Genomic DNA, 12,260 nt, shown 5'->3' on the forward strand with positions numbered 1-12,260 from the left:
ACATTCCTTTTAATCAGGAAAAAAAAATACGAGTTTTTTTGAACTGGAAAAATTCCCAGTTTTCCCGAAATTCCAGGAGTTCCTTAATACCATTTCTCAATTAAAAAATGTACTACTTCAACATTTCTTGACCGATTTGAAACATTCCAAAACCAGCCATTTGAACTAATTCAGTAAATTCAAGTTTTTTTAAATGTTCTAAAAAAATTCCCGCTTTTCCCGAAATTCCTATTGAAATGAATGGGACATTATTCAAAGTTCCACAATTCCCACATTGTTTATCCGATTCAAACCGTTCTAACTCTAAAATGTTCAACCTGTTCAAAATCTGGTGCTCTCTTTCAACAATTTAAAAAAATTCACAGATTTCCCAGAATTCCAGGTTTTCCGGGACATTTTTTCCCATTCAAAATTAATTGGAAATTTTTCAAGCTTCTACCGTTTCCACATTTTTCCACAGATTCAAACCATTCCACCGTCAACATATTTCAGTCATCCTGTTTATTCAAACTATGATTTTTTTTCAAGTTAAAAAAAATTCCAGGAATTCTCAGATTTCACTTTTTTTCCAAACACTTTTTTGACCCTTTTTTTCTGGCGACTACTCCGTCCACATTTTTCAACGCATTTCAACCGTTCTACCATCCAAACATTCCTTTTAATCAGGAAAAAAAACTACAAGTTTTTTTGAACTGGAAAAATTCCCAGTTTTCCCGAAATTCCAGGAGTTCCTTAATACCATTTCTCAATTAAAAAATTTACTACTTCAACATTTCTCGACCGATTTGAAACATTCCAAAACCAGCCATTTGAACTAATTCAGTAAATTCAAGTTTTTTTTAAATGTTCTAAAAAAAATTCCGCTTTTCCCGAAATTCCTATTGAAATGAATGGGACATTATTCAAAGTTCCACAATTCCCACATTGTTTATCCGATTCAAACCGTTCTAACTCTAAAATGTTCAACCTGTTCAAAATCTGGTGCTCTCTTTCAACAATTTAAAAAAATTCACAGATTTCCCAGAATTCCAGGTTGTCCTGGACATTTTTCCCATTCAAAATGAATTGGACATTTTTCAAGCTTCTACCATTTCCACATTTTTCCACAGATTCAAACCATTCCACCGTCAACATATTTCAGTCATCCTGTTTATTCAAACTTAGATTTTTTTCAAGTTAAAAAAAATTCCAGGAATTCCCAGATTTCACTTTTTTTCAAACCCTTTTTTGACCCTTTCTTCTGGCGACTACTCCTTCCACATTTTTCGACCCACTTCAACCGTTCCACCGTCCAAACATTCCTCTTAATCAGGAAAAAAACAAAGTGTTTTTTTGAACTGGAAACATTTCCCAGTTTTCTCGAAATTCCCGGAATTCCTTAATACCATTTCTCAATTAAAAATGTTACTACTTCAACATTTCTCGACCAATCTGAAACATTCCAAAACCAATCATTTGAATTAATTCAGTAAATTCAAGTTTTTTGACATTTTCCAAAAAAACTCCCGCTTTTCCCGAATTTCTTATTGAAATGAATGGGACATTTTTCAAAGTTCCACAATTCCCACATTTTTTATCCGATTTGAACCGTTCCAACTCTAAAATATTCAACCTGTTCAAAATCCGGTGCTCTCCTTCAACAATTTAAAACAATTCCCGGATTTCCAGGAATTCCCAGTTTTCAGGGACATTTTCCCCATTCAAAATGAATTGTCCATTTTTTAAACTTCCACAATTCGCACATTTTTCAACCGATTCAAACCATTCCAACATCAACACATTCCATCCATCCAAATAACACTTTCCCAAGTTCCAAACCAAATTCAGTTTTTTCTGGAAATTCAAAGTCTTTAACGTTCAAACCATTCCAACATTCAAACTATTCTTACATTCATACTACATTCTGTCAGCATTTCAGTTCAACTACAACATTGGAGCATTCACACGCAAGTCCTTCAGGAATTGCCTCATCTCGTTATCTGTGTTTTTTTAATTAAAAAAACACACATTTATATCAAAGAACAGAAGATATATTTGTGAATACAAAAGCCCGAATCAGAAACCATACAAATATTAAATGTAACACAACATACATTTCCATCCTATAGACCAGGGGTCAGCAACCCGCGGCTCCAGACCCACATGCGGCTCTTTGATCACTCTGATGCGGCTCAGCTGCATACTGGCCGTCCCCCCTCCCGATTTTTCCGGGAGGTTTCCGGATTTCAGTGCCTCTCCCGGGGCAAACATTCTCAGATTTTCACCCGGACAACAATATTGAGGGCGTGGCGTGATGGCACGGTCTTTAACGTCCTCTACAACATGTCGTCGCGTCCGCTTTTACACCATGCTATCTGCGTGCCGGCCCGGTCACATGTAGTATGCGGCCTCTGCTTACACACGTAAGTGATTGCAAGCCATACTTGGTCAACAGCTATACAGATTACACTGAGGGTTGTGATATAATCAACTTTAACACTCTTACTAATATGCGCCACACTGTGAACCCACACCAAACATGAATGACAAACACATTTCGGGAGAACATCCGCACCGCAACACAACATAAACACAACAGAACAAATACCCAGAATACCATGCAGCCCTAACTCTTCCAGGCTACATTATACACCCCCGCTACCACCAAACCCCAACCCCGCCCACCTCAACTGACGCACGGAGGGGGGTTGGTCGTAGCGGGGGTGTATAATGTAGCCCGGAAGAGTTAGGGCTGCATGGGATTCTGGGTATTTGTTCTGTTGTGTTTATGTTGTGTTACGGTGCGGATGTTCTCCCGAAATGTGTTTGTCATTCTTGGTGGTGTGGGTTCACAGTGTAGCGCATATTAGTAAGAGTGTTAAAGTCGTTTAAACGGCCACCCTCAGTGTGACCTGTATGGCTGTTGAACAAGTATGCCTTGCAGTCACTCATGTGTCTGCAGAAGCCGCATACAACATGTGACTGAGCTGGCACGCTGTTTGTACAGGTTGTAGAGGGCGGTAAAGACAGTGCCATCATAGCACGCCCTTATTATTGTTGTTTGGGTGAAAATCAGCAGACATTTGAGAGAATAGTTGCTCTGAAATTCGGGAGTCTACCGGAAAAATTGGGAGGGTTGGCAAGTGTGATGCTGTCAAGCGGCATTCATATAAAACTCGCGGGCAGCACTAACATTCCATTTTCAAATTAAGGTGCGGGCCGCGTGTCTGAGACAACTGGTTTATACACAGCACAAAGCAAAAAAAAACTTTGTATGCAGTGTTATTTCATTTTAAATTTCAAAAGAGTTTTGTGGCTCCCATTGTTTTCTTTATTTCGTGAAACGGGTCAAAATGGCTCTTTGAGTGGTAAAGGTTGCCGACCCCTGCTATAGACGGAGTAGAAATAAAATCAATACCAAGCTATAGAACGTACCTTTTGCTCACAATGAGTCCACCGTTCATTTTCAGGCAGGTCACTTTCCGAATTTGGACACCCGTAGCACAGGCAGATGTTTCATTCCAGAGGCTTGTTTGATTGAAGTCCAAAAAGGGATCCGCCATGCAGGGCCCCCATGCCGAGGCCTCCCAGTAAAACACCAGGCAAGGGTGGTCATTGCAAACTCTCCACTCCTCCAAAGCCGGAGGTCCTGGACACTTTTTCCCATCTGAAAAAAAATAAAAATTACTTCAGAAAAAGGGAATACGTTTGAAGTCTAACTACAAACCCCGTTTCCATATAAGTTGGAAAATTGTGTTAGATGTAAATATAAACGGAATACAATGATTTGCAAATCAATTTCAACCCATATTCAGTTGAATATGCTACAAAGACAACATATTTGATGTTCAAACTGATAAACTTTTTTTTTTTTTTGCAAATAATCATTAACTTTAGAATTTGATGCCAGCAAAATGTGACAAAGAAGTCGGGAAAGGTGGCAATAAATACTGATAAAGTTGAGGAATGCTCATCAAACACTTATTTGGAACATCCCACAGGTGAACAGGCAAATTGGGAACAGGTGGGTGCCATGATTGGGTATAAAAGTAGATTCCATGAAATGCTCAGTCATTCACAAACAAGGATGGGGCGAGGGTCACCACTTTGTCAACAAATGCGTGAGCAAATTGTTGAACAGTTTAAGAAAAACTTTTCTCAACCAAGGAATTTAGGGATTTCACCATCTACGGTCCGTAATATCATCAAAGGGCTCAGAGAATCTGGAGAAATCACTGCACGTAAGCAGCTAAGCCCGTGACCTTCGATCCCTCAGGCTGCACTGCATCAACAAGCGACATCAGTGTGTAAAGGATATCACCACATGGGCTCAGGAACACTTCAGAAACCCACTGTCAGTAACTACAGTTGGTCGCTACATCTGTAAGTGCAAGTTAAAACTCTCCTTGGCAAGGCGAAAACCGTTTATCAACAACACCCAGAAACGCCTTCGGCTTCGCTGGGCTTGAGCTCATCTAAGATGGACTGATGCAAAGTGGAAAAGTGTTCTGTGGTCTGACGAGTCCACATTTCAAATTGTTTTTGGAAACTGTGGACGTCGTGTCCTTCCGGCCAAAGAGGAAAAGAACCATCCGGATTGTTATAGGCGCAAAGTTGAAAAGCCAGCATCTTTGATGGTATGGGGGTGAATTAGTGCCCAAGACATGGGTAACTTACACATCTGTGAAGGCACCATTAATGCTGAAAGGTACATACAGGTTTTGGAGCAACATATGTTGCCATCCAAGCAACATTACCATGGACGCCCCTGCTTATTTCAGCAAGACAATGCCAAGCCACGTGTTACATTAACGTGGCTTCATAGTAAAAGAGTGCGGGTACTAGACTGGCCTGCCTGTAGTCCAGACCTGTCTCCCATTGAAAATGTGTGGCGCATTATGAAGCCTAAAATAGCACAACGGAGACCCCCGGACTGTTGAACAACTTAAGCTGTACATCAAGCAAGAATGGGAAAGAATTCCACCTGAGAAGCTTAAAAAATGTGTCTCCTCAGTTCCCAAACGTTTACTGGGTGTTGTTAAAAGGAAAGGCCATGTAACACAGTGGTGAACATGCCCTTTCCCAACTACTTCGGCACGTGTTGCAGCCATGAAATTCTAAGTATGCAAAAAAAAAAAAAAAGTTTATGAGTTTGAACATCAAATATTTTGTCTTTGTAGTGCATTCAATTGAATATGGGTTGAAAAGGATTTGCAAATCATTGTATTCCGTTTATATTTACATCCAACACAATTTCCCAACTCATATGGAAACAGGGTTTATAAATCTCCTGACTTGTAGAAGAGGTCCAGATAGAGCCCTAAGTCTATTTTTTTGTGTCCTATTTCAGTATTTTCTGTCAGCCTATACCAGGGGTCGGCAACCCAAAATGTTGAAAGAGCCATATTGGACCAAAAATACAAGGACAAATCTGTCTGGAGCCGCAACAAATTAAAAGCCATATTACATACAGATAGTGTGTCATGAGATATAAATTGAACTAAGAGGACTTAAAGGAAACTAAATGAGCTCAAATATAGCTACAAATTAGGCATATTGATGCAATATGTACATATAGCTAGCCTAAATAGCATGTTAGCATCGATTAGCTTGCAGTCACGCACTGACCAAATATGTCTGATTAGCACTCCACACAAGTCAATAACATCAACAAAACTCACCTTTGTGCATTCACGCACAACGCTAAAAGTTTGGTGGACGAAATAAGACGTGGCATAAAACACGTCCTAGAAAGTCGGAGAAAGTTATACATGTAAACGAACTACGGTTAGTTCAAGGACCGCCAAAATTAGTAGGACAAAACGGCACTCGCCAAATACTCGAATCAGTGAAGCATGTTTAATATAAACAGTGTGCTTTATAACAATTAGGGAGGTTTGTGTCATGTTTGTCCTCCTACAGAAACCATATTAAAACAAAAACATTTTTTTTCCCCACTCATCTTTTTCCATTTTTCATACATTTTTGAAAAAGCTCCAGAGAGCCACTAGGGCGGCGCTAAATCTAGAGCCGCGGGTTGCCGACCCTTGGCCCTGGCCCGGCCCTAACCAATCTGGCGCCCTAGGCAAGATTTTAGGTGGCGCCCCCCCACATCGGCAGTGAAGTGTATATACGCACAAGAAACCGAATAGCTTTGTCTTTGACCTTTTTTTTACTTAAAGAAAGCAAATTAACAATCAGAATAGTTAACAAGATAAAAAACAATATGAATAAATAAATGAATGCAAAAAATAAAAAATGAATATATGAAATACAATATTTTTTACATACATATTGCTTAATTTACATTTATGATGTGCACTTTAACAACTAGGCTTACAACTATACCTAATATATAAAGGGGTGGAAAAGTGACTATTACCTGCAGGGCAAACATTAGCTAACCAGAAGGCAATAACAATGTAAACAAAAAACACCTGCTTAAAAGATCTAATACAAATGTCCCTGAGGAATGTAAGGTGGGAGTACTGTAGGGGGGGGGGGGGGGGGGCGTAATGTTGTAATGTTGTAACAAATAATATTTCTATTATATAGGCTTTACTTTGCATTTTAATTAACGTGGGATTATTTTTTGTATTTAGAAATAATAGTACCAACTTTTTTTTTTTTTTTCTCCAACATTTGTGGCACTGGCGTGGCGCCCCCTGATGGACGGCGCCCTTAGCATTTGCCTATACGGCCTATGCCACGGGCCGGCCCTGCCTTGGCCTATACCTTATCGTACCTCTTGAAGTGATAATGCATTGCCTTACCTTTTCCCGGAAGCGCCAACACAGTGCGTGTGCGGCTTTGTCGGCCGTCTGCAGTTTTTGAGGCACAACTGTGTGTGCAGGGGGACCAGGGGGACCAGACGCTGAGAACACAGTCCGCACGACAGGCCACCTCGCAAGGCGCTTGGGTCGGGGGAGGGTCTCCTCCACAGTAACTGGTGGGCACATCCTCACCTGGGGAAACCGGAAGTATCAACTATGTGAGATTTGGGGTATCCATTTTAAAGCACCAAACGTTTTAATCAAATTCCTCCCCCTAACTAGAGATGCGCGGATAGGCAATTATTTCATCCGCAACCGCATCACAAAAGTCGTCAACCATCCGCATCCACCCGAACTAACATTTAATCAAAACCGCACCCGCCCGCACCTGCCCGTTGTTATGTATCTAATATAGACGATGCAAGGCATTAGTGAGGTTATAAAGCTTTTGCCTGTTAAAGAAAGGAGACTGATCCAATGAAGCAGAGACATTCAATGCGTGCCACGCTGTCACGGCCCAGACGCACACCAGTGCGCAATCATCTGGGAGCCACGATGAGCACACCTCCAAGCGCGCTCGCGCCACTCAAACTGCTGCAGGCAGCTGCGTTCACACATGCATCTGTAAGCCTTGTTTTAACATCCTGTGGCACTCTTCTGGGATCACGGCGGACGAAACTGCTCATGCTCAGGGTGTTTGTGGAGATTCGGGGTTTTGCACAAATGTGATGCACCATGTTAGATGTCCCGGTTTTGTGACTGTCGTAGACATAAACAGCGTCGCAGCTCTTGCAAATCACGTAGCCAGCATTACTATCATCCTGATTTACAACCTCATAAAAACGAGTCCACGCTGAACTTTTCTGGCCTTTTTTTCCCCCTGGTCTTTAGTATTCCCTTTTTTAGTTTGTCGCGTACCATGCTGCCGGCGTTGCCATCTCTTTTTTTTTTTTCTTCTGTTGTGGCATATGCTGCAGGTGCCTGCTCGTGTTTCGTATGTGGGTAACAACATTTAACTATGTATATATATTTCCCAATTGGTTTTACTGCCACCCGCCTGAATCTATTTAAAATCTTTTTTTTTTTTATTTCAACCGCCCGGCCCGACCCGCGGATAAAATCTAATTTTTTTTTATTTCAACCGCCCGACCCACGGATAATCCGCGGACTCCGCGGTTGTGTCCGCAAACCGCGCATCTCTACCCCTAACTAATAATTTTTACGAGGCAAATAAAAATGAAAATAAGATGACATTTTTACTAACTAATCTTGGTAAGTGTGTTTATTTCAAGGCTCATTGGTTTGCTAATGTAGTTAAAAAAAATGACCCATTTTACTACATACTTTATTAACGTTGGGTTTAAGTGTAAGCCGCCTGGTTCAGTCCCTGCTTTTTATGTTCCGCCCGGGTCTCGAACCTACGACTTTCGGCATTCGAGACAAATATCATACTTGCCAACCCTCCCGGATTTTCCGGGAGACTCCCGAAATTCAGCGCCTCTCCCGAAAACCTCCCGGGACAAATTTTCTCCCGAAATTCAGGCGGAGCTGGAGGCCACGCCCCCTCCAGCTCCATGCGGACCTGAGTCCGCTTTCCCACAATATAAAGAACGTCTACAGTAAAGCAGTCCGTCTGCCGTAAACAGCAATGTTGTGACTCTCTTAAACAGGACAATACTGCCATCTAGTGCATTTGATGAAAGCACTTTTGTGCGTGCCACACAGCAATGCATCATCAGAGAGGGTGTTCAGCATGGTTAGAAAGATAGTGACAGAGAATAGAACAAGGATGGACAATTCAACCCTTAACTCAACAATGAGTAGATGAGTGTTATGTGTGTGTATATGTGTAAATAAATGAACACTGAAATTCAAGTATTTCTTTTATTTATATATATATATATATATATATATATATATATATATATATATATATATATATATATATATATATATATATATATATCCATCCATCCATTTACTACCGCTTATTCCCTTCGGGGTCGCGGGGATATATATATATATATATGAAATACTTGACTTGGTGAATTCTAGCTGTAAATATACTCCTCCCCTCTTAACCACGCCCCCAACCACGCCCCCGCACCCACCCCCCGAAATTGGAGGTCTCAAGGTTGGCAAGTATGCAAATATGCTAGCTACCGAGCTAAAAGCACGGGCTATGAACCTGATAGCTAGCACTGCTCTTGATATTGTCAGGGAGTGAGGTTTACCAACATACTCATGGCCGTGCCATACCAGCTGGCCTTCGTTACTGGCGTATTAAAAAAAAAAATCTGTTTTGGAAATAATCACAATTCTTATTTGTAACGGTCCTTAAGCCAGTGATTTTCAACTACTGTGCCGCCGCACACTAGTGTGCCGTGAGATACAGTCTGGTGTGCCGTGGGAGATTATCTAATGTCACCTATTTGGGGTAAAAAAATATTTTTTGCAAACCAGTAATTATAGTCTGCAAATGATGTGTTGTTGTTGAGTGTCGGTGCTGTCTAGAGCTCGGCAGAGTAACCATGTAATACTCTTTCATATCAGTAGGTGGCAGCAGGTAGCTAATTGCTTTGTAGATGTCGGAAACAACTTGCCAACCTTGAGACCTCCGATTTCGGGAGGTGGGGGCGTGGGGGCGTGGGGCAGGGCATGGTTGGGGGCGTGGTTAAGAGGGGAGGAGTATATTGACAACTAGAATTCACCAAGTCAAGTATTTCATATATATATATATATATATATATATATATATATATATATATATATATATATCCTGAAAATGTGCAAACAAAACTGTGTTTAGATAATTGATACTTCAAACTTGCATAAATAAATATTAAGGAATATAACATAACTTGGCTTCTGAGAGCTTCAAAATGTAATGAATAAAATGTTAAAGTTGTTGATAAACAAGCAATTATTTTAATAATTAAATATGGTCATTTTAAATGAATTATGATGATAATTTAAAATTAATTATTTCAAATATGTTTATTGTTATGTATAATTCTATGGCTGGATGTAATAAGGAGTCAGAAAAAATACAAATAAATATACAATTACTTTTGATGTTTTTAGCAAAATATAGTAAACATTTTTTTTATTTTTTTTTTTAATTAATAAATATATTTATTTTTAGGTAAGATAAACACAATAATACAATGTATCTCTAGTCTGGATGATTTAGTTCTTGTCACCCTGTTGTCATAAAGAAAAGGCTGTCCTCACTCAGGTCCGCATGGAGCTAGAGGGGGCGTGGCCTCCAGCTCCGGCTGAAAATCGGGAGATTTTCGGGAGAATATTTGTCCCGGGAGGTTTTCGGGAGAGGCGCTGAATTTCGGGAGTCTCCCGGAAAATTCGGGAGGGTTGGCAAGTATGGGCAACGTGCAGGTAAAAAGGTTTCTAATGCTTAAACCAAAAAATAAACAAAAGGTGAATGCCCCTAAGAAAAGACATTGAAGCTTAGGGAAGGCTATGCAGAACGAGACTAAAACTGAACTGGCTACAAAGTAAACAAAAACAGAATGCTGGACGACAGCAAAGACTTACTGTGGAGCAAAGATGGCGTCCGCAATGTACATCCGAACATGACATGACAATCAACAATGTCCACGCAAAGACGGATAAAAACAACTGAAATATCCTTGATTGCTAAAACAAAGTAGATGCGGGAAATATCGCTCAAAGGAAGACATGAAACTGCTACAGGAAAATACCAAAAAAAGAGAAAAAGCCACCAAAAAAGGAGCGCAAGACAAGAACTAAAACACTAAAACAGCAAAAAACTCCAAATAAGTCAGGGGGTGATGTGACAGGTGGTGACAGTACACCTACTTTGAGACAAGAGCTATATTGATGCATGCTTGGTTATGGTTTAAAGTCATATCCAACAATTGCAACAACAACTTTTTACTGTCAACTGAGTTTCGTTGTTTAATGATTTCTGCTGGTGGTGTGCCTCCGCATTTTGTCAACACAAAAAAATGTGCCTTGGTTCAAAAATAGTTGAAAATCACTGCCTTAAGCGATTAAAAAAAAATAATCAAAACTCGATTTATAAATTAAAAAAAAAAAAAAAATCTGTTCTTCACAGCCAATCAGGCAAAACTGCTGTACACATTTACTTTAGAAAAGAGAATTGTCGGATACTTCACTTGTTGCCTTATTTGTATTTGACTTTAATAAATGTTTGGGTAGAATTGTATTTAAAAGAAGCAAACTGATTAAATGTTTGGGTACAATTTAATAACAAATAACTGTTTTCTCTTAAGTGATATAGAAATGTATCAGAGCTGTTTATCTATTTTATCGAGGAATGTAGTTAATCATAAAAATGGCACCCAATGTTATTAAAATAGTATTGATTTTGAATCGAGAATCGTTTTGAATCGAATTGTTAATCCCAAGAATCGAATCTATAGTGGGGTGCCCAAAGATTCACAGCCCTATCCATTACACTCACCCTCATCCGGGTCACGGCACCACCGTAACCCGCCTGGTTCTGTCCCTGCTATTTATGTTCCGCCCGGGACTTAAACCTGAGACGTTCGGCATGAGAGACAAATATGCTAGCTACCAAGCTAAAAGCCCGGACTATGAACCTGATAGCTAGCACTGCTCTTGAGGCTGTCATGGAGTGAGGTTTACCAACATACACATGGCCGAGGCAGACCAGCTGGCCTCCCTTAGTAGGAATATAAAAAAAAATCTATATTCGAATCAATCACGATTCTTATTTGTAACGATCCTTAATCGATTTTCAAAAAACATTTCATAATACATTTTTAATTTTATTTAAAATCTGTCCTTTTCAGGTAAATCATATTGTTGATGTAGATAATCATATATGCTGTATAGATTTACTTTAGAAAAGATACGTTTTGAATCGTTGAATCGTTTTGAATCTGGAATCAATTCTGAATCGAATTGTTGAACTCAAGAATCGAATCGAATCAGAATCATGAGGTGCCCAAAGACTCACAGCCCTATTCGTTACACTCACCCTCATCAGGGTCACAGCACCCGCCTGGTTCTGCCCCTGCTAATTATGTTATGCCCGGGACTTGAACCTGAGACGTTCCATCCAAATATGCCCGGGCATTCAGCCCAAAAGCCAACACTGCTCTTGAGGCTATCAGGGAGAGAGGTTTACCAACATACACATGGCCCGGCCACATCGACTGGCCTCCGTTACACTGACACCCCTAAACTTCACTCTCATCCGGGTCACGGCACCACTGTAACCACCCTGGTTCAGTTCCTGCTTTTTCTGTTCGGCACTGGTCTCGAATCTGGGACGTTCGGCGTGTTAGCTACCGAGCTATTAACCCAATAGCCAGCACCGCTTTTGAGGTTGTCAAGAAGTGAGCTTCGTTATACTCACCCTCATCCGGGTCACAGCACCGCTGTAACCGGCCTGGTTGAGTCCCTGCTTTTTCTGTTCCACTCGGGACTCAAACTTGGGACAAGCGTGCCAGCTAAAAGCCCGTACTATCAATCCTC

At 40.5% G+C, this 12,260-nt stretch overlaps 1 protein-coding gene across 2 annotated transcripts in view; it reads right to left on the bottom strand.

Annotated features, from left to right (window-relative positions):
- Positions 1-12,260, bottom strand: part of thsd7ba (thrombospondin, type I, domain containing 7Ba) — a 518,989-nt gene that overhangs the window by 273,901 nt on the left and 232,828 nt on the right. For both annotated transcript variants that reach the window (XM_061926051.1, XM_061926050.1), the window contains exons 8-9: positions 6,753-6,944; positions 3,415-3,646 (exon numbers count right to left, since the gene is read on the bottom strand). In XM_061926051.1, the coding sequence (XP_061782035.1) occupies positions 3,415-3,646; positions 6,753-6,944 (424 nt within the window). The remainder of the gene's footprint in view (positions 1-3,414; positions 3,647-6,752; positions 6,945-12,260) is intronic.

This window comes from Nerophis lumbriciformis, linkage group LG31, assembly GCF_033978685.3.
Source record: "Nerophis lumbriciformis linkage group LG31, RoL_Nlum_v2.1, whole genome shotgun sequence".
Classification (NCBI taxonomy): domain Eukaryota; kingdom Metazoa; phylum Chordata; class Actinopteri; order Syngnathiformes; family Syngnathidae; genus Nerophis; species Nerophis lumbriciformis.